Genomic DNA, 22,573 nt, shown 5'->3' with positions numbered 1-22,573 from the left:
TCTACATCTTCAACTTCAAAAGCTAGCTTAAATAGTTTGTATCTAGATAAATTGGCTGCAACATCCACTATGCAATCAATCCTTGGAAGCTCTGTCGCTTATGGAAGAGTTGCAGGCAAGAACAGATCTCTGGACCTGCAGAGTACTGTTCCTGCTAGTTATGCAGTTTCAAGCTATCTCAGGGTTCGCTCTATGGCAGAGGTAATTACTAAAACATATTCTATTATCAGAAGTTCCCACATATGATGACATAATATATCAGATATCTCCAAGTGTTTGGGTACATTTGCATTTTGATCATCTTTACATGCTGTAGTTCCTGAGTGATCCTAACACGTTTTTAATTTAATTATTTGTAGGATGGTCAAAAGAAGCAACCAATAACTGTAACAAAAGCCTCAAAAGATCCCCAGCCTGCAGCTTCTCCACCATCTCCGAAGTTTTCAGACGTGTTTGCATTCAGCGGACCGGCACCTGAGAGAATCAACGGCAGGCTGGCAATGGTGGGCTTCGTTACGGCTCTATCTGTCGAACTCGTCGAGGGGCAAGATTTGTTTGCTCAGATATCCAACGGCCCCGGAGTACCATTGTTCATCGGCACAAGTATTTTGCTATCAGTAGCATCCTTGGTTCCTTTATTGAAAGGAGTGACCGTGGAGTCCAAATCCGACGGGATCTTTACCTCGGATGCAGAGCTCTGGAATGGAAGGTTGGCCATGTTGGGTCTTGTAGCTTTTGCCTTCACCGAGTACGCGACCGGCAGTGCCCTAGTGTAGAGATGTTTCATTACTCGTCACAAGTCAAAGGGTGCTTGCTAGCTTATATAAGCACACCCTGTAAATTCACATGTAGTTAATTACACGTCTTATTTAAGAGCTTCACGTAAGTCTTTAGATTCATACTCAAGTGTTCAGTTATTCCAAATATCAATATACTCTCTTCAATTTACTTTCTTTGGATATAATCTACTTTAGGCAATGTGAAACTCAAATGCTTAATTATCACCTCTTTTACATTCTTTACATCTTAAATGAATTAATCACAAAGAATTACTAGCCAAAGTTCATAAATCATCAGATAGTATGTAAAAGATATATATCCGGCCTATTGGAAAAATGAACTAGAATTGAGCAGTGATTAAGTGTCTGTGTTTTGGGGTTTCACGTGCTTTCTCGGCCATTAAGATCTTCCAATTAGATGGACATCAATCGGCTCTACAAGGAAAACGAGTACAAAACAAAAAAATCTGTCAAACTAAATAAAAATTTAATTGAAATAACTCTAACAGGGTCGACTCACTTTGCTGATGAAAATTGCGTCAATTCAGCAAAAATCAATATTTTGTCATTAAAAGCCTCCCAAAGAAAGAAATAAAAGGGTTGACTTACTTTAGCGACAAAAATTATGTTGGTATAAGTCATCCATAGTAAAAAAAAAAAAAAAAAAAAAAAAAGGGCTTATGAGTGAACCTAGCTAAAGGAATATTTCTTTACAATCATGTATATGTTGTTTATATTTGCCTTTAGGGTTAGACGTTAGAAGAACTTGTGCTTACTTTTATGACTCAACAATTAGTGGAATTTTGTTATCAAGTTGCATTCATTTTGATCTGTTTGCTTTTAAAATTAATCAGTGTTCCCTATGTTTCAAGTGTTTAAACGTTACCTAAAACCTATAATTTGTTTGAAAGGTTTCTACGGGCAAGCAACTCTAAACCCTCGTCGGCCAATTCTTCTCCAACTTAAATTTCTGATTACATTAAAATAATAACCATGACAATCAAATTAACCGCCGATAATTTTTTTTGGCAAATAAAACACATCAACTTGATTAGAACAAAGCTAGTTAATAATTCGCAACTAAATGACGTGGAAGTGTGCTGAAATATGTTTCTCAATCTTATGAACAGTCCATCTCTGTTATGTAATCTGTAGCACACATGTGACAGTAAATAAGTAAAAATGAAAACAATACTTAATTCAATGAGTATGTTTTACCAGTATTTTCTAATATGGTAGGATCGATTAGAAAATTTATAGATTATATTTTCTAAAACATACTCATTGAACTCCATGTCCAGCTTTGTAAGCAATAGGATATAGTAAGATCGATAAAATCAACCTCAGCAATTAATCTCTAATATGACCCTCACACTCATGAATATATTCAAGAGACAAAAGAAAGCTAATAAACAGAAGCAATTAATAACGGCTAGGAAGGGTACGAGGCCTCAATGGGACTAAAACCCAACTGCATGCATTCGTTCATCATCATTGAGATAAATGGAGTTGTAGGGATAAGTACGTGCTTCAATAATAAATTATGTCACGCTAACAAAACTTACAAAAGAGGAATAACCAATTACTCTAAATTAAGATCGGTAAGTGAGAAGCCTTCCCTTGTCGGTTCCAATTTCATGGGATGTCCCCAAAGAGACAAACAAATACAACAGCTGTATATAACCTTGGGAGAATACTCTAAAACGTGCTACGTGATCGTAAACTGAACCGTGAAAACCATGAATCAAATGCAACACCGTAAGAAAAGAACCTGGACCCTGCTTTCCTTGCGTTGTGGAGGGAAGCCACGTAACTCCTGTTTGTTTCCTACAACGCGTCATGTGACTCATCAGTACGGAGGAAACCAAACCCATGCCACGATGGGGTGCCAAAATATGAACCGTTGAGCTTTCAAATGGGTCTAAACTCTAGAGTAGTATATAAGTCGCTCCAAGGTATGCAACTTCCACACACAGAAATTAACATTCTATATCTTCAACTTCAAAACCAGCTTCATTAGTTTGTATCTAGATACAATGGCTGCAACATCCACTATGCAATCAATCCTTGGAAGCTCTGTCGCTTATGGAAGAGTTGCAGGCAAGAACAGATCCCTGAACCTGCAGAGTACTGTTCCTGCTAGTTATGCAGTTTCAAGCTATCTCAGGGTTCGCTCTATGGCAGAGGTAATTACTAAAACATATTCTATTATCAGAAGTTCCCACATATGATGACATAATATATCAGATATCTCCAAGTGTTTGGGTACATTTGCATTTTGATCATCTTTACATGCTGTAGTTCCTGAGTGATCCTAACACGTTTTTAATTTAATTATTTGTAGGATGGTCAAAAGAAGCAACCAATAACTGTAACAAAAGCCTCAAAGGATCCCCAGCCTGCAGCTTCTCCACCATCTCCGAAGTTTTCAGACGTGTTTGCATTCAGCGGGCCGGCACCTGAGAGAATCAACGGCAGGCTGGCAATGGTGGGCTTCGTTACGGCTCTATCTGTCGAACTCGTCGAGGGGCAAGATTTGTTTGCTCAGATATTCAACGGCCCCGGAGTACCATTGTTCATCGGCACAAGTATTTTGCTATCAGTAGCATCCTTGGTTCCTTTATTGAAAGGAGTGACCGTGGAGTCCAAATCCGACGGGATCTTTACCTCGGATGCAGAGCTCTGGAATGGAAGGTTGGCCATGTTGGGTCTTGTAGCTTTGGCCTTCACCGAGTACGCGACCGGCAGTGCCCTAGTGTAGAGATGTTTCATTACTCGTCACAAGTCAAAGGGTGCTTGCTAGCTTATATAAGCACACCCTGTAAATTCACATGTAGTTAATTACACGTCTTATTTAAGAGCTTCACGTAAGTCTTTAGATTCATACTCAAGTGTTCAGTTATTCCAAATATCAATATACTCTCTTCAATTTACTTTCTTTGGATATAATCTACTTTAGGCAATGTGAAACTCAAATGCTTAATTATCACCTCTTTTACATTCTTTACATCTTAAACGAATTAATCACAAAGAATTACTAGCCAAAGTTCATAAATCATCAGATAGTATGTAAAAGATATATATCCGGCCTATTGGAAAAATGAACTAGAATTGAGCAGTGATTAAGTGTCTGTGTTTTGGGGTTTCACGTGCTTTCTCGGCCATTAAGATCTTCCAATTAGATGGACATCAATCGGCTCTACAAGGAAAACGAGTACAAAACAAAAAAATCTGTCAAACTAAATAAAAATTTAATTGAAATAACTCTAATAGGGTCGACTCACTATGCTGATGAAAATTGCGTCAATTCAGCAAAAATCAATATTTTGTCATTAAAAGCCTCCCAAAGAAAGAAATAAAAGGGTCGACTTACTTTGGCGACAAAAATTATGTTGGTATAAGTCATCCATAGTAAAAAAAAAAAAAAAAAAAAAAAAAAAAGGGCTTATGAGTGAACCTAGCTAAAGGAATTTTTCTTTACAATCATGTATATGTTGTTTATATTTGCCTTTAGGGTTAGAAGAACTTGTGCTTACTTTTATGACTCAACAATTAGTGGAATTTTGTTATCAAGTTGCATTAATTTTGATCTGTTTGCTTTTAAAATTAATCAGTGTTCCCTATGTTTCAAGTGTTTAAACGTTACCTAAAACCTATAATTTGTTTGAAAGGTTTCTACGGGCAAGCAACTCTAAACCCTCGTCGGCCAATTCTTCTCCAACTTAAATTTCTGATTACATTAAAATAATAACCATGACAATCAAATTAACCGCCGATAATTTTTTTTGGCAAATAAAACACATCAACTTGATTAGAACAAAGCTAGTTAATAATTCGCAACTAAATGACGTGGAAGTGTGCTGAAATATGTTTCTCAATCTTATGAACAGTCCATCTCTGTTATGTAATCTGTAGCACACATGTGACAGTAAATAAGTAAAAATGAAAACAATACTTAATTCAATGAGTATGTTTTACCAGTATTTTCTAATATGGTAGGATCGATTAGAAAATTTATAGATTATATTTTCTAAAACATACTCATTGAACTCCATGTCCAGCTTTGTAAGCAATAGGATATAGTAGGATCGATAAAATCAACCTCAGCAATTAATCTCTAATATGACCCTCACACTCATGAGTATATTCAAGAGACAAAAGAAAGCTAATAAACAGAAGCAATTAATAACGGCTAGGAAGGGTACGAGGCCTCAATGGGACTAAAACCCAACTGCATGCATTCGTTCATCATCATTGAGATAAATGGAGTTGTAGGGATAAGTACGTGCTTCAATAATAAATTATGTCACGCTAACAAAACTTACAAAAGAGGAATAACCAATTACCCTAAATTAAGATCGGTAAGTGAGAAGCCTTCCCTTGTCGGTTCCAATTTCATGGGATGTCCCCAAAGAGACAAACAAATACAACAGCTGTATATAACCTTGGGAGAATACTCTAAAACGTGCTACGTGCTCGTAAACTGAACCGTGAAAACCTTGAATCAAATGCAACACCGTAAGAAAAGAACCTGGACCCTGCTTTCCTTGCGTTGTGGAGGGAAGCCACGTAACTCCTGTTTGTTTCCTACAACGCGTCATGTGACTCATCAGTACGGAGGAAACCAAACCCATGCCACGATGGGGTGCCAAAATATGAACCGTTGAGCTTGCAAATGGGTCTAAACTCTAGAGTAGTATATAAGTCGCTCCAAGGTATGCAACTTCCACACACAGAAATTAACATTCTATATCTTCAACTTCAAAACCAGCTTCATTAGTTTGTATCTAGATACAATGGCTGCAACATCCACTATGCAATCAATCCTTGGAAGCTCTGTCGCTTATGGAAGAGTTGCAGGCAAGAACAGATCCCTGAACCTGCAGAGTACTGTTCCTGCTAGTTATGCAGTTTCAAGCTATCTCAGGGTTCGCTCTATGGCAGAGGTAATTACTAAAACATATTCTATTATCAGAAGTTCCCACATATGATGACATAATATATCAGATATCTCCAAGTGTTTGGGTACATTTGCATTTTGATCATCTTTACATGCTGTAGTTCCTGAGTGATCCTAACACGTTTTTAATTTAATTATTTGTAGGATGGTCAAAAGAAGCAACCAATAACTGTAACAAAAGCCTCAAAGGATCCCCAGCCTGCAGCTTCTCCACCATCTCCGAAGTTTTCAGACGTGTTTGCATTCAGCGGGCCGGCACCTGAGAGAATCAACGGCAGGCTGGCAATGGTGGGCTTCGTTACGGCTCTATCTGTCGAACTCGTCGAGGGGCAAGATTTGTTTGCTCAGATATTCAACGGCCCCGGAGTACCATTGTTCATCGGCACAAGTATTTTGCTATCAGTAGCATCCTTGGTTCCTTTATTGAAAGGAGTGACCGTGGAGTCCAAATCCGACGGGATCTTTACCTCGGATGCAGAGCTCTGGAATGGAAGGTTGGCCATGTTGGGTCTTGTAGCTTTGGCCTTCACCGAGTACGCGACCGGCAGTGCCCTAGTGTAGAGATGTTTCATTACTCGTCACAAGTCAAAGGGTGCTTGCTAGCTTATATAAGCACACCCTGTAAATTCACATGTAGTTAATTACACGTCTTATTTAAGAGCTTCACGTAAGTCTTTAGATTCATACTCAAGTGTTCAGTTATTCCAAATATCAATATACTCTCTTCAATTTACTTTCTTTGGATATAATCTACTTTAGGCAATGTGAAACTCAAATGCTTAATTATCACCTCTTTTACATTCTTTACATCTTAAACGAATTAATCACAAAGAATTACTAGCCAAAGTTCATAAATCATCAGATAGTATGTAAAAGATATATATCCGGCCTATTGGAAAAATGAACTAGAATTGAGCAGTGATTAAGTGTCTGTGTTTTGGGGTTTCACGTGCTTTCTCGGCCATTAAGATCTTCCAATTAGATGGACATCAATCGGCTCTACAAGGAAAACGAGTACAAAACAAAAAAATCTGTCAAACTAAATAAAAATTTAATTGAAATAACTCTAATAGGGTCGACTCACTATGCTGATGAAAATTGCGTCAATTCAGCAAAAATCAATATTTTGTCATTAAAAGCCTCCCAAAGAAAGAAATAAAAGGGTCGACTTACTTTGGCGACAAAAATTATGTTGGTATAAGTCATCCATAGTAAAAAAAAAAAAAAAAAAAAAAAAAAAAAGGGCTTATGAGTGAACCTAGCTAAAGGAATTTTTCTTTACAATCATGTATATGTTGTTTATATTTGCCTTTAGGGTTAGAAGAACTTGTGCTTACTTTTATGACTCAACAATTAGTGGAATTTTGTTATCAAGTTGCATTAATTTTGATCTGTTTGCTTTTAAAATTAATCAGTGTTCCCTATGTTTCAAGTGTTTAAACGTTACCTAAAACCTATAATTTGTTTGAAAGGTTTCTACGGGCAAGCAACTCTAAACCCTCGTCGGCCAATTCTTCTCCAACTTAAATTTCTGATTACATTAAAATAATAACCATGACAATCAAATTAACCGCCGATAATTTTTTTTGGCAAATAAAACACATCAACTTGATTAGAACAAAGCTAGTTAATAATTCGCAACTAAATGACGTGGAAGTGTGCTGAAATATGTTTCTCAATCTTATGAACAGTCCATCTCTGTTATGTAATCTGTAGCACACATGTGACAGTAAATAAGTAAAAATGAAAACAATACTTAATTCAATGAGTATGTTTTACCAGTATTTTCTAATATGGTAGGATCGATTAGAAAATTTATAGATTATATTTTCTAAAACATACTCATTGAACTCCATGTCCAGCTTTGTAAGCAATAGGATATAGTAGGATCGATAAAATCAACCTCAGCAATTAATCTCTAATATGACCCTCACACTCATGAGTATATTCAAGAGACAAAAGAAAGCTAATAAACAGAAGCAATTAATAACGGCTAGGAAGGGTACGAGGCCTCAATGGGACTAAAACCCAACTGCATGCATTCGTTCATCATCATTGAGATAAATGGAGTTGTAGGGATAAGTACGTGCTTCAATAATAAATTATGTCACGCTAACAAAACTTACAAAAGAGGAATAACCAATTACCCTAAATTAAGATCGGTAAGTGAGAAGCCTTCCCTTGTCGGTTCCAATTTCATGGGATGTCCCCAAAGAGACAAACAAATACAACAGCTGTATATAACCTTGGGAGAATACTCTAAAACGTGCTACGTGCTCGTAAACTGAACCGTGAAAACCTTGAATCAAATGCAACACCGTAAGAAAAGAACCTGGACCCTGCTTTCCTTGCGTTGTGGAGGGAAGCCACGTAACTCCTGTTTGTTTCCTACAACGCGTCATGTGACTCATCAGTACGGAGGAAACCAAACCCATGCCACGATGGGGTGCCAAAATATGAACCGTTGAGCTTGCAAATGGGTCTAAACTCTAGAGTAGTATATAAGTCGCTCCAAGGTATGCAACTTCCACACACAGAAATTAACATTCTATATCTTCAACTTCAAAACCAGCTTCATTAGTTTGTATCTAGATACAATGGCTGCAACATCCACTATGCAATCAATCCTTGGAAGCTCTGTCGCTTATGGAAGAGTTGCAGGCAAGAACAGATCCCTGAACCTGCAGAGTACTGTTCCTGCTAGTTATGCAGTTTCAAGCTATCTCAGGGTTCGCTCTATGGCAGAGGTAATTACTAAAACATATTCTATTATCAGAAGTTCCCACATATGATGACATAATATATCAGATATCTCCAAGTGTTTGGGTACATTTGCATTTTGATCATCTTTACATGCTGTAGTTCCTGAGTGATCCTAACACGTTTTTAATTTAATTATTTGTAGGATGGTCAAAAGAAGCAACCAATAACTGTAACAAAAGCCTCAAAGGATCCCCAGCCTGCAGCTTCTCCACCATCTCCGAAGTTTTCAGACGTGTTTGCATTCAGCGGGCCGGCACCTGAGAGAATCAACGGCAGGCTGGCAATGGTGGGCTTCGTTACGGCTCTATCTGTCGAACTCGTCGAGGGGCAAGATTTGTTTGCTCAGATATTCAACGGCCCCGGAGTACCATTGTTCATCGGCACAAGTATTTTGCTATCAGTAGCATCCTTGGTTCCTTTATTGAAAGGAGTGACCGTGGAGTCCAAATCCGACGGGATCTTTACCTCGGATGCAGAGCTCTGGAATGGAAGGTTGGCCATGTTGGGTCTTGTAGCTTTGGCCTTCACCGAGTACGCGACCGGCAGTGCCCTAGTGTAGAGATGTTTCATTACTCGTCACAAGTCAAAGGGTGCTTGCTAGCTTATATAAGCACACCCTGTAAATTCACATGTAGTTAATTACACGTCTTATTTAAGAGCTTCACGTAAGTCTTTAGATTCATACTCAAGTGTTCAGTTATTCCAAATATCAATATACTCTCTTCAATTTACTTTCTTTGGATATAATCTACTTTAGGCAATGTGAAACTCAAATGCTTAATTATCACCTCTTTTACATTCTTTACATCTTAAACGAATTAATCATAAAGAATTACTAGCCAAAGTTCATAAATCATCAGATAGTATGTAAAAGATATATATCCGGCCTATTGGAAAAATGAACTAGAATTGAGCAGTGATTAAGTGTCTGTGTTTTGGGGTTTCACGTGCTTTCTCGGCCATTAAGATCTTCCAATTAGATGGACATCAATCGGCTCTACAAGGAAAACGAGTACAAAACAAAAAAATCTGTCAAACTAAATAAAAATTTAATTGAAATAACTCTAATAGGGTCGACTCACTTTGCTGATGAAAATTGCGTCAATTCAGCAAAAATCAATATTTTGTCATTAAAAGCCTCCCAAAGAAAGAAATAAAAGGGTCGACTTACTTTGGCGACAAAAATTATGTTGGTATAAGTCATCCATAGTAAAAAAAAAAAAAAAAAAAAAAAAAAAAGGGCTTATGAGTGAACCTAGCTAAATGAATTTTTCTTTACAATCATGTATATGTTGTTTATATTTGCCTTTAGGGTTAGAAGAACTTGTGCTTACTTTTATGACTCAACAATTAGTGGAATTTTGTTATCAAGTTGCATTAATTTTGATCTGTTTGCTTTTAAAATTAATCAGTGTTCCCTATGTTTCAAGTGTTTAAACGTTACCTAAAACCTATAATTTGTTTGAAAGGTTTCTACGGGCAAGCAACTCTAAACCCTCGTCGGCCAATTCTTCTCCAACTTAAATTTCTGATTACATTAAAATAATAACCATGACAATCAAATTAACCGCCGATAATTTTTTTTGGCAAATAAAACACATCAACTTGATTAGAACAAAGCTAGTTAATAATTCGCAACTAAATGACGTGGAAGTGTGCTGAAATATGTTTCTCAATCTTATGAACAGTCCATCTCTGTTATGTAATCTGTAGCACACATGTGACAGTAAATAAGTAAAAATGAAAACAATACTTAATTCAATGAGTATGTTTTACCAGTATTTTCTAATATGGTAGGATCGATTAGAAAATTTATAGATTACATTTTCTAAAACATACTCACTGAACTCCATGTCCAGCTTTGTAAGCAATAGGATATAGTAGGATCGATAAAATCAACCTCAGCAATTAATCTCTAATATGACCCTCACACTCATGAGTATATTCAAGAGACAAAAGAAAGCTAATAAACAGAAGCAATTAATAACGGCTAGGAAGGGTACGAGGCCTCAATGGGACTAAAACCCAACTGCATGCATTCGTTCATCATCATTGAGATAAATGGAGTTGTAGGGATAAGTACGTGCTTCAATAATAAATTATGTCACGCTAACAAAACTTACAAAAGAGGAATAACCAATTACCCTAAATTAAGATCGGTAAGTGAGAAGCCTTCCCTTGTCGGTTCCAATTTCATGGGATGTCCCCAAAGAGACAAACAAATACAACAGCTGTATATAACCTTGGGAGAATACTCTAAAACGTGCTACGTGATCGTAAACTGAACCGTGAAAACCATGAATCAAATGCAACACCGTAAGAAAAGAACCTGGACCCTGCTTTCCTTGCGTTGTGGAGGGAAGCCACGTAACTCCTGTTTGTTTCCTACAACGCGTCATGTGACTCATCAGTACGGAGGAAACCAAACCCATGCCACGATGGGGTGCCAAAATATGAACCGTTGAGCTTTCAAATGGGTCTAAACTCTAGAGTAGTATATAAGTCGCTCCAAGGTATGCAACTTCCACACACAGAAATTAACATTCTATATCTTCAACTTCAAAACCAGCTTCATTAGTTTGTATCTAGATACAATGGCTGCAACATCCACTATGCAATCAATCCTTGGAAGCTCTGTCGCTTATGGAAGAGTTGCAGGCAAGAACAGATCTCTGAACCTGCAGAGTACTGTTCCTGCTAGTTATGCAGTTTCAAGCTATCTCAGGGTTGGCTCTATGGCAGAGGTAATTACTAAAACATATTCTATTATCAGAAGTTCTCACATATGATGACATAATATATCAGATATCTCCAAGTGTTTGGGTACATTTGCATTCACTTTTGATCATCTTTACATGCTATAGTTCCTGAGTGATCCTAACACGTTTTTAATTTTATTATTTGTAGGATGGTCAAAAGAAGCAACCAATAACTGTAACAAAAGCCTCAAAGGATCCCCAGCGTGCAGCTTCTCCACCATCTCCGAAGTTTTCAGACGTGTTTGCATTCAGCGGGCCGGCACCTGAGAGAATCAACGGCAGGCTGGCAATGGTGGGCTTCGTTACGGCTCTATCTGTCGAACTCGTCGAAGGGCAAGATTTGTTTGCTCAGATATTCAACGGCCCCGGAGTACCATTGTAATACCCCGAAAAATCTAAATTATTTTTCCGAGGACATTTTAGAAATGATTTCGTGGTCATGGGAGAAAGTATGAAGCTTGGAGGAGTGGTGAAATTGGTTCGAACAATTTTTATTCGAAAACTGAACATTTTAGGGGAGGTCAAAGGAGTTGAATTTTTATACGTTCATAATTGGGGAAAACTTCCTTCATGAAAGTTGTAGAGCTCGTCGATACGATCCCGTGCATATGTGGTATGCAAAAATCAGAGTTCGTATGAATTAGTTATGATTTTTTTGAAAAAGTTTCCAGTTTAGTATAAAGCTGCCATTTTTGGAAATTACCAAAAATAATTTCAGTTCCATTTCTGGAAACCGAACTCTCTCTCTCTTGCGCGCGTCCGAGCCCAGAAAAAACAGAGCAAAGCTCTCCGGCCGAGTTCTCCCTCCTCCGGCCACCAATCGACACCAGACCACCTCCCTTGCCTTCGCCTCGACGCCGCCTACCTGCTAGACGTGATCACTTCCACCGGAACGGCCTCAAATCCGGCAGTCGGAGCCGCAAACTTTGAAACAAAAATCGGTCAACGCCGGTTTTCTCCTAGCTCCGGCCACCAAAACTCACGATCCTTAGCTCCCTGAACTCGCCTCAACCTTCTGATCATCATTCTAGAAGGATCGCACCTGGAGTGATCGGATTCACGTTCGTCGGAGCTCGCCGGATTCTGGAAATTTTCCACCACCACCGAAGCTTTTGATAGGTATATCTCGAGTTGTAGTGCATCGTTTTGAGTGATTCTTAAACTGGTAAACTCACCTTGAGTTTCTTAACAACTCTCTAGAAGGAATCGAAGCCTGAAATTGAAGTTTTGACGTCGAAATCAAGCCTTGCCGGATTCTGCAAAATTCTGGAATTTTTCCGACCACCGAAGCTTTCGATCGGTATATCTCGAGCTACAGACCATATTTTTCTGTGATTCTTGAACCAGTGAGTTCTTCTTGAGTTTCTTAACAACTCTTCAGAAGGAATCGAAGCCTTAAATTGACGTTTTTACGTCGAATTGGAGCTCGCCGTTTTCTGCAGTTTCTCGCCGGTTTCTGGAAAATTCCGGCCACCTTCATACTGTTCAAGGTAATTTTCGACCCCTTCCGGTCATTTTCAGACTTCGTGCTAGTTATGAAAGTTGTCAAGCATGATGAGAGGAAGAAGAGCAGCCCGGCCCCGACACCATTGGTGGTTGTCGGCGGCGGCTCTGCCACTAACTCCGGCGGCCCTTTCCGGCCACCTCCGGGGATCAAAAATATGGTTTCTGTACATTTTCAGATTCTATATTTCAATACGATCATTTCGATATATTATACGCAATTTTTGGATATCGTATGATTAAGTTATGAATTTTTAAGTTTAGATCGATTTCGATCGTTAGATTTGTGATCTGTGAAGTTAGTACCGTCAGATGGACTTGTAGTTTTGATATGATGATCTTATGACAGTCCCAGTGGCTTTGTGTAGTCATGGGCGAAGATCCGACCGTTGGATCTTCGTATAAATGCAAAACAGTGATTAGGAAGGCGATCCGTGAGGATCCGACCGTTGGATCATCATTTAATTTCAATCCGACCGTTGGATTGTCGTTTGATTATGTTTTTGAGTTATTTGCTAAGTTAAGGTCATGTTTGATTAGGTGATCGACGGTTTGATTTGGCGGACGATTCGTGAAATTGTATTTTGAGCTGTTAAGAAGACGCAGCGGGAATTTAGAGGTGAGTAAACCTCACGTGGTTCATATTACGAACCGAATAAATTTAATTACCTTATTTTGTCGTAATTGCGTGAAAATATTTATGAAATAAATATTTGTTTTAAAATCATATGGACTTGATCAACTACGGTCCATGGGTAAGTAAAATGATTTTTACTATACAAATGAATTTCTCGGTTTATTGCATGTGAACTATAGTTGGTATTAGTGATTATCCCTGAGCGGATAATTACGTATATATATATTTACGTGATTATATGTGAATGGTGTGACATTGAAGAGTGTGGAATTGGGATGATTAAATTATCATGAATTGACATGTAACTTACCATATTTATATGTGATGAACATGATTGATGAGTTCTTGTTAATATTCATGATTTACATTGGAGGATGTATAGAGTTAGAGAATGTAGGATTCTGAGGATGAGGTGTCCGAAGTTCGACGGTTAAGGATAACCGGAGTGTTTGTGTACTGAGGACGGGGATGTCCAAGGTGCGACGGTTTATTATTAACCGAAGTTGTGTGCTGAGGACGGGGATGTCCAAAGCGCGACGGTTTATTATTAACCGAAGTATATGGTGCTGAGGACGGGGATGTCCAAAGCGCGACGGTTATAGTGTTAACCGAAGTATTTTTGCCGTTGCTTGACCCTAGGCCAAGGTGTCAGAGGTAACGAGGCAGTTAGAGCTCTAACGTGTTATGGGATGGGACCAAAGTGGTGATAGTGTTGTGAGATAGGACCAAAAATGGTGATAGTGTTGTGTGATAAGACCAAAGTGGTGATATTGAATGGGTTTGACGTTTGCGTCGTGGATGTTGAGATTGTTGGTTGTGTTGTTGAGTTATAAGAATTGTAATTTAAAATCAACAGTTCTTTCTTGTTTACTCATACTGGCTGTAAAAAGCTTACCGGGTTTTGTGTTGTTGCAACTCCCGGTACACTATTCAAATTGTGTAGCGGGAAATCCTACAGGTCAGGAGAACCAGGACGGTGATCGGGCTGCTTAGAGTAGTGTTATGTGAATTACAGCATTATATTGTGAGGTTTGTTATGCTCATTTAGAGCTTTGCAATTTTACTTTGTAAGAGTGAATTGTAATAATTAACTCGAGGTTTTCGAATTTTTGTGTTGAGTGGCGAGTGGTGTGTTTGTTTGTGAGACAAAAATTCAGAACGTATTTGTATTAATTGTTTATTCATGTTTCGGATTTGAATTGGTTATTCAAAATTCGGGGCGTGACAGTTTGGTATCAGAGCGTAAGGTACATATTTGGTGATAATCAGTACCTCCCGAGTGATGGCCTGTCTGCAGCGGATCCCCATCATATACTCTTCGGTACTGGTATAATCATTGGGTATGTCTTAGTATGGGGTCTAGACAACGTGTAAGTCCGTAGGACGGTAGAGTTGTCTACTAAGTTCGTATTAGAATAAGTTTAGTTTCCGCGAGTTGTGATCTTCGAGGAATAGGAACCTCTGGATTTAACTCTGATGAGTCGGTGAGGTAGAGGTCGAGTCTGATGTAGGGACAGGATCTTTCTATGGAGACAGTTGAGGATGAGGTGGAGGCATTAGAGGTTGAGTTGCCTAGTCTACCTGTAGTTGATGTGATGGATGTTATTCTTGGGTTGAAATGGTGAAAGAGATTAAGACCCTAGGAATAGTTGAAAAGAGAATTGATCTCACCAACTCAAGATGATAGGAGTGTGAGAGATTATGAGACAGAATTCTCAAGACTATATTGGTGTACGAGTGTAGTGATGTAATTTGGGAGATACTTATGTTACCTTTAATAAGGGTAGTATGTTAAGTGATCATGGCATAGGTTGACTTTGTAAGTGAAGTGGTGGAGTTTGTGTAGCTTCTTTGAGTTATAACCTTTGAGGAATGGGAACCTTTGGATTAAACTCTGGTGGAGTTATTGAGGATGGTTTCCACGAAAAACAGTATCCTTATGTGCATTGTAGTCGTTGGTTGTTGGGGTCATGGTGTTTGACCAATGCTTGTATCTAAAGTCGTTACGAGTATTTGACTAGTAGTTGTGATACTTTCCATTAGTTGGATATGCAGATGTTTTGAGTTGAAGAATACTTAGCAGTTATTGGTTGCTTAGTGATGGAATTGTGTTATAATGGAGCATTCATTCATGCTCAGTTGTTTGGTGTTTAGGATAGCTACTATATATTAGCTAAATGTCGGGGTGTGGTTTGAGGTCTGCGGATGGTATTGGAAATTATTGTGGAGTGCTGCTTCACTGACTATTGTTGAGTAGTGATGCATAATTCGTTGTTACTATGATGGATTTTGTGTATGGTTGACTTATGGAAAGATTGATATGACCTCGTGATAGGATTGACTGTGAAGAGACATTGTGTTGATGTATGAGCTTAGGTAATATCGTTGTTTTCAACTCTAGGAGTGCTAGGGTTGTATAACTAATTTATGAGGCCAGATACTGTTGTGAGGACAGATTATGGATTATGACGTGGTTAGTGTGAAGTGCTATAATCACAGAATTTTGACCACTAGATGTTGACTTACCACCAAATGAGCAGTGAGGTGATTCGTGGGTGAGATACTGAGTGTTGTACCAGTATCGATTAGTGGATGCTAAGATGGTACATATTGCTTGTTGAAGCAATTGATAGATGGAATGATCGAGATTTTTTTTAGAGTTGTAAGTGTAACTCTAAAGATGTGGGTTTTTCCTAACTAACTCAGGAAGTGTTTAGCTTTATTAATCCCTAATTCTAGCGACGAAATTATTGTGTTTGGTTTGACTCAGAGGATACTAGCTTGACCTCTGTGTGACTTAATTGATTGCTAGGTTTTGAGTGATTGTTTTATTGCATCATTATGAAAGATGTGTGCAGCAGAGTTCTCGATGGTTTTGAAAAGAGTATTGAGTGACCAAGGTTCGATCCTTGGTGTTGTTGTTGGTTAAACAAAAAGAAAAGAAAACATGCACACAATCTTATTGATTTTATATTACAAAAAGGGAAACGAGGACTATTCTATACTAAGCCTAGTCAGCAGCTCCGGATGGGTTGAGGCTGAGCTCAAGAGAAACGTTTGAGCCACTGTGGTAACCGCCTGAGCCACCAGAATAGTAACCAAATGCGCTACCTTCCTCGGAAGTAGTCTTCAGGTTACCAAAGACGTCCTCGCCGTGCACGGGGAACAGAGGAAGAGTTTGAACCTCCTGGTGATCTCCTCCTCGTTGTTGTAGGGATGTTTGTCCTCCTGTTGTGCCAAAAGAGTTGTACTGGTATTAGTGTTGAAGTGTGAGGAAGATTATGAAACAAAATTTAAATCAAGAAATCCTTCATTACCAGTAGAATAGGTGGAACCAAAGTTGAGATCAATGGATCTACCATCATCAGTAGAACTAGTGGACCCAAAATTGATGTCGATGGATCCACCAGCTGGCCCAAAATTGATGTCGATGGATCCACCAGCACCAGTAGAACCAGTGGACCCAAAATTGAGATCGATGGATCCACCAGTACCAAGAGAACTAGTTCCCATGGGCACTGGAGCAGCCTGATTACACCTATTCATCTGCTTCTCTCGAGCCCTGACGTTCTGGAACCAAAAGTAAATGTTCTTACCCTCAACATGTCCATACTGGTTCAGCTGGAGGCAGATCTCGTGAATGTGCTCTGTAGATGGGCACTTAAATCCCTTGACGTAGTAAAGATCCTTGAGGATTCTTATTTGTTCTGGAGTAGGAATCCATCTGGTACGGCTTCGCCAGAAATCCATGTTGGCACTACTTCCAGCTGCTTGGGTGTTTCCTCCCTCCTCTGTTGGTTGCTGTTGTTGTGGTTCCATTTGTTGCGGGGTTTGGAGCTCCATTAGTTGCAGAGTTCGTGGCTCTTGGGTCATGAGGTGAGAGGATGTGAATATCGAGGAATACATGGTTTAGTGTTTGAGGGAGATTTTGTTAGAAGGATTGGAGTTGTTGAACTGGTGATTGGAGATCTGAGATTCTCAGAGGAAAGATGAAATCGAATCTTCAAATGGGAGAGAAGATCAGAAGAGAAGGATTGAAATTGATGAAGAAAGGATTTGAGTTTCGAGAGGAAGACTGCAGAGTTTGAGAGAGAATGGCTGGGGAAAATTTCTTTTCTTTGGTGTGAACAGTTTTTCTCCAGGATGCACCTATTTATAGAACGAGGTGAGCAGATCTCCACCGTTGGATGGACGATCTCTGAGATTCAATCTACGCGTTGGATTAAAGTCATCCGAAAACCCGGAAAAGTTGTTGGCGCGTGGAGAGCGTGTAAGGGGACAGGCCGAACCTCGAGACGCTGTGGCAGACAGCTTTAGCCGAAAGTGATTTGCTTTCCGTAAATCACGGAAGAGACGTGTCGTGGCACGTGGAGTGTACCGACAGTTTGTTGTTATTCTATCGCTTATGATAGAATAAATAAAAGAAGTTGCATGGATAGTAACGAGAGCAGCTGGTGCTCTAGTGGTTGAAGAGCAAGGCTCTTGTACAAGAGGTCAGAGGTTCGAACCTTGCCTCTCGTTTATTTTTATTATGTTCGCTTATGACATAATAAGTATAACATTTGTACACATTATATTAAGCACAGCTTGTGCTCCAGTGGTTGGGGGAAAAAGGTTTCGTGCGGCAGGTTGAGGTTTCGAACCTTGCCTTCCCTGTTATTTTATTTATGTCGCTTATGACATAATAAATATAACACGTGAGCATATATTAATGAAGGCAGCTCTTGCTTCAGTGGTTGGGAGCAAAACCTTCGTGTTCGAGGTCGGGAGTTCGAACCTTACCTCTTACAAATATTTTTGGATCTCGTATATGCTTGATATACGGACGTATATACGGTATGTACGGTATACATACATATATATGGTCTGTACGGTATGCATACACGTATATACAGTTGTACGATATGCATACGTATATACGGTCTGTACGGTATGCATACATATATACGGTATACCTACGGTATGTACAATTTCATACCGTAGCCGAGCTGGAAGTCGGTGGGCCGATTGGTAGGCCCAAATGTTAAGCCCAATTGTTCGGCCCGAATGGTAGGCCCAAATGTTAAACCCAAATTGGTTCGGGCCGGTTCGAAATGTGAATGGTTCGGTTTCTTCGGCCCAATTGGCCAGCCCTAATGCTTAGCCCAAGGATTGAGCAAGCCCAAGTCATCATCACTGGGTGACATGTTTTATTGGCGTGCTTTTGAGAATGATTTGTTTTGAGTGATGCATCTCTATTGTTGTGTAGAATAGTGCATGCTTAAGTTTTACTATAGAGATTTACCGTGATGCTAATGGAGTAGCGAAACGCTTTGTGGGAGTCTTTACTGTGCTTGTATGCCAGTACAGGGTGATGATCTATGTGAGGATCTATGAGATAATCTCTGTGAAGATCTAAGTGATGATCTCTGTGATGATCCACGTGATGATTTTGTGTAATTGATGTGGAGTGATGTTGAGCAGTTGTTTTGTGAATTTACATCGTGACGAAAGGATTTAGTGGCCATAGGAAAGTATTTTTATACAAAGGGCTGTGGCTTTGTAGATTACTACAACTTTGGGAATGATGGAGATTCGATGGTTAGGTCAACCTTAATCAAGAGGAATTGACTTACGCTTAAATTTCGGGACGAAATTTCTTTAAGGAGGGTGGATTGTAATACCCCGAAAAATCTAAATTATTTTTCCGAGGACATTTTAGAAATGATTTCGTGGTCATGGGAGAAAGTATGAAGCTTGGAGGAGTGGTGAAATTGGTTCGAACAATTTTTATTCGAAAACTGAACATTTTAGGGGAGGTCAAAGGAGTTGACTTTTTATACGTTCATAATTGGGGAAAACTTCCTTCATGAAAGTTGTAGAGCTCGTCGATACGATCTCGTGCATATGTGGTATGCAAAAATCAGAGTTCGTATGAATTAGTTATGATTTTTTTGAAAAAGTTTCCAGTTTAGTATAAAGCTGCCATTTTTGGAAATTACCAAAAATAATTTCAGTTCCATTTCTGGAAACCGAACTCTCTCTCTCTTGCGCGCGTCCGAGCCCAGAAAAAACAGAGCAAAGCTCTCCGGCCGAGTTCTCCCTCCTCCGGCCACCAATCGACACCAGACCACCTCCCTTGCCTTCGCCTCGACGCCGCCTACTTGCTAGACGTGATCACTTCCACCGGAACGGCCTCAAATCCGGCAGTCGGAGCCGCAAACTTTGAAACAAAAATCGGTCAACGCCGGTTTTCTCCTAGCTCCGGCCACCAAAACTCACGATCCTTAGCTCCCTGAACTCGCCTCAACCTTCTGATCATCATTCTAGAAGGATCGCACCTGGAGTGATCGGATTCACGTTCGTCGGAGCTCGCCGGATTCTGGAAATTTTCCACCACCACCGAAGCTTTTGATAGGTATATCTCGAGTTGTAGTGCATCGTTTTGAGTGATTCTTAAACTGGTAAACTCACCTTGAGTTTCTTAACAACTCTCTAGAAGGAATCGAAGCCTGAAATTGAAGTTTTGACGTCGAAATCAAGCCTTGCCGGATTCTGCAAAATTCTGGAATTTTTCCGACCACCGAAGCTTTCGATCGGTATATCTCGAGCTACAGACCATATTTTTCTGTGATTCTTGAACCAGTGAGTTCTTCTTGAGTTTCTTAACAACTCTTCAGAAGGAATCGAAGCCTTAAATTGACGTTTTTACGTCGAATTGGAGCTCGCCGTTTTCTGCAGTTTCTCGCCGGTTTCTGGAAAATTCCGGCCACCTTCATACTGTTCAAGGTAATTTTCGACCCCTTCCGGTCATTTTCAGACTTCGTGCTAGTTATGAAAGTTGTCAAGCATGATGAGAGGAAGAAGAGCAGCCCGGCCCCGACACCATTGGTGGTTGTCGGCGGCGGCTCTGCCACTAACTCCGGCGGCCCTTTCCGGCCACCTCCGGGGATCAAAAATATGGTTTCTGTACATTTTCAGATTCTATATTTCAATACGATCATTTCGATATATTATACGCAATTTTTGGATATCGTATGATTAAGTTATGAATTTTTAAGTTTAGATCGATTTCGATCGTTAGATTTGTGATCTGTGAAGTTAGTACCGTCAGATGGACTTGTAGTTTTGATATGATGATCTTATGACAGTCCCAGTGGCTTTGTGTAGTCATGGGCGAAGATCCGACCGTTGGATCTTCGTATAAATGCAAAACAGTGATTAGGAAGGCGATCCGTGAGGATCCGACCGTTGGATCATCATTTAATTTCAATCCGACCGTTGGATTGTCGTTTGATTATGTTTTTGAGTTATTTGCTAAGTTAAGGTCATGTTTGATTAGGTGATCGACGGTTTGATTTGGCGGACGATTCGTGAAATTGTATTTTGAGCTGTTAAGAAGACGCAGCGGGAATTTAGAGGTGAGTAAACCTCACGTGGTTCATATTACGAACCGAATAAATTTAATTACCTTATTTTGTCGTAATTGCGTGAAAATATTTATGAAATAAATATTTGTTTTAAAATCATATGGACTTGATCAACTACGGTCCATGGGTAAGTAAAATGATTTTTACTATACAAATGAATTTCTCGGTTTATTGCATGTGAACTATAGTTGGTATTAGTGATTATCCCTGAGCGGATAATTACGTATATATATATTTACGTGATTATATGTGAATGGTGTGACATTGAAGAGTGTGGAATTGGGATGATTAAATTATCATGAATTGACATGTAACTTACCATATTTATATGTGATGAACATGATTGATGAGTTCTTGTTAATATTCATGATTTACATTGGAGGATGTATAGAGTTAGAGAATGTAGGATTCTGAGGATGAGGTGTCCGAAGTTCGACGGTTAAGGATAACCGGAGTGTTTGTGTACTGAGGACGGGGATGTCCAAGGTGCGACGGTTTATTATTAACCGAAGTTGTGTGCTGAGGACGGGGATGTCCAAAGCGCGACGGTTTATTATTAACCGAAGTATATGGTGCTGAGGACGGGGATGTCCAAAGCGCGACGGTTATAGTGTTAACCGAAGTATTTTTGCCGTTGCTTGACCCTAGGCCAAGGTGTCAGAGGTAACGAGGCAGTTAGAGCTCTAACGTGTTATGGGATGGGACCAAAGTGGTGATAGTGTTGTGAGATAGGACCAAAAATGGTGATAGTGTTGTGTGATAAGACCAAAGTGGTGATATTGAATGGGTTTGACGTTTGCGTCGTGGATGTTGAGATTGTTGGTTGTGTTGTTGAGTTATAAGAATTGTAATTTAAAATCAACAGTTCTTTCTTGTTTACTCATACTGGCTGTAAAAAGCTTACCGGGTTTTGTGTTGTTGCAACTCCCGGTACACTATTCAAATTGTGTAGCGGGAAATCCTACAGGTCAGGAGAACCAGGACGGTGATCGGGCTGCTTAGAGTAGTGTTATGTGAATTACAGCATTATATTGTGAGGTTTGTTATGCTCATTTAGAGCTTTGCAATTTTACTTTGTAAGAGTGAATTGTAATAATTAACTCGAGGTTTTCGAATTTTTGTGTTGAGTGGCGAGTGGTGTGTTTGTTTGTGAGAAAAAAATTCAGAACGTATTTGTATTAATTGTTTATTCATGTTTCGGATTTGAATTGGTTATTCAAAATTCGGGGCGTGACAACCATTGTTCATCGGCACAAGTATTTTGCTATCAGTAGCATCCTTGGTTCCTTTATTGAAAGGCGTGACCGTGGAGTCCAAATCCGACGGGATCTTTACCTCGGATGCAGAGCTCTGGAATGGAAGGTTGGCCATGTTGGGTCTTGTAGCTTTGGCCTTCACCGAGTACGCGACCGGCAGTGCCCTAGTGTAGAGCTGTTTCGTTACTCGTCACAATTGTCAAAGGGTGCTTGCTAGCTTATATAAGCACACCCTGTAAATTCACATGTAGTTAATTACACGTCTTATTTAAGAGCTTCACGTAAGTCTTTAGATTCATACTCAAGTGTTCAGTTATTCCAAATTTCAATATACTCTCTTCAATTTACTTTCTTTGGATATAATCTACTTTAGGCAATGTCAAACTCAAATGCTTAATTATCACCTCTTTTGCATTCTTGTACATCTTAAACGAATTAATCACAAAGAATTACTAGCCAAAGTTCATAAATCATCAGATAGTATGTAAAAGATATATATCCGGCCTA

At 39.3% G+C, this 22,573-nt stretch overlaps 6 protein-coding genes and 2 long non-coding RNA genes across 8 annotated transcripts; 7 read left to right on the top strand and 1 right to left on the bottom strand.

Moving 5' to 3' along the window:
• Positions 1-953, top strand: LOC133739938 (early light-induced protein, chloroplastic-like; the record flags this gene model as incomplete). The annotated part of the gene is made up of 2 exons (XM_062167763.1): positions 1-201; positions 360-953. Coding segments are annotated over 2 exons (618 nt in total), but the record flags the coding sequence as incomplete, so codon positions are not given.
• A 1,782-nt stretch (positions 954-2,735) lies between these two features.
• On the top strand, positions 2,736-3,717 carry LOC133739476 (early light-induced protein, chloroplastic-like). Its single transcript, XM_062167256.1, has 2 exons — positions 2,736-2,965; positions 3,124-3,717. The coding sequence occupies exons 1-2, from the start codon at positions 2,816-2,818 to the stop codon at positions 3,538-3,540; spliced, it is 567 nt and encodes a 188-aa protein (XP_062023240.1). The 5' UTR covers positions 2,736-2,815; the 3' UTR covers positions 3,541-3,717.
• Positions 3,718-5,495: 1,778 nt separating this feature from the next.
• Positions 5,496-6,477, top strand: LOC133739488 (early light-induced protein, chloroplastic-like). The gene is made up of 2 exons (XM_062167269.1): positions 5,496-5,725; positions 5,884-6,477. The coding sequence occupies exons 1-2, from the start codon at positions 5,576-5,578 to the stop codon at positions 6,298-6,300; spliced, it is 567 nt and encodes a 188-aa protein (XP_062023253.1). The 5' UTR covers positions 5,496-5,575; the 3' UTR covers positions 6,301-6,477.
• Positions 6,478-8,256: 1,779 nt separating this feature from the next.
• On the top strand, positions 8,257-9,238 carry LOC133739517 (early light-induced protein, chloroplastic-like). Its single transcript, XM_062167302.1, has 2 exons — positions 8,257-8,486; positions 8,645-9,238. The coding sequence occupies exons 1-2, from the start codon at positions 8,337-8,339 to the stop codon at positions 9,059-9,061; spliced, it is 567 nt and encodes a 188-aa protein (XP_062023286.1). The 5' UTR covers positions 8,257-8,336; the 3' UTR covers positions 9,062-9,238.
• Positions 9,239-11,015: 1,777 nt separating this feature from the next.
• LOC133737734 (early light-induced protein, chloroplastic-like) lies at positions 11,016-11,643 on the top strand. Its single transcript, XM_062165240.1, has 2 exons — positions 11,016-11,246; positions 11,410-11,643. Exons 1-2 carry the CDS (start codon positions 11,097-11,099, stop codon positions 11,641-11,643), a joined length of 384 nt encoding a protein of 127 aa, XP_062021224.1. The 5' UTR covers positions 11,016-11,096.
• A 285-nt stretch (positions 11,644-11,928) lies between these two features.
• On the top strand, positions 11,929-14,544 carry LOC133741158 (uncharacterized). Its single transcript, XR_009861655.1, has 4 exons — positions 11,929-12,380; positions 12,462-12,751; positions 13,305-13,383; positions 14,345-14,544. It is a non-coding gene; the product is annotated as an uncharacterized LOC133741158 (long non-coding RNA).
• Positions 14,545-14,840: 296 nt separating this feature from the next.
• Positions 14,841-18,267, bottom strand: LOC133741157 (protein WUSCHEL-like). Its single transcript, XM_062169106.1, has 2 exons — positions 16,719-18,267; positions 14,841-16,629 (listed from the first exon to the last, which is right to left on the bottom strand). The coding sequence occupies exons 1-2, from the start codon at positions 17,305-17,307 to the stop codon at positions 16,412-16,414; spliced, it is 807 nt and encodes a 268-aa protein (XP_062025090.1). The 5' UTR covers positions 17,308-18,267; the 3' UTR covers positions 14,841-16,411.
• Positions 18,268-19,214: 947 nt separating this feature from the next.
• On the top strand, positions 19,215-22,413 carry LOC133741159 (uncharacterized). The gene is made up of 4 exons (XR_009861656.1): positions 19,215-19,798; positions 19,880-20,169; positions 20,723-20,801; positions 21,763-22,413. It is a non-coding gene; the product is annotated as an uncharacterized LOC133741159 (long non-coding RNA).
• Positions 22,414-22,573: the final 160 nt, after the last annotated feature.

This window comes from Rosa rugosa, chromosome 3 (assembly GCF_958449725.1).
Source record: "Rosa rugosa chromosome 3, drRosRugo1.1, whole genome shotgun sequence".
Classification (NCBI taxonomy): Eukaryota; Viridiplantae; Streptophyta; class Magnoliopsida; order Rosales; family Rosaceae; genus Rosa; species Rosa rugosa.
This window is presented reverse-complemented; position numbering and strand designations above follow the sequence as displayed.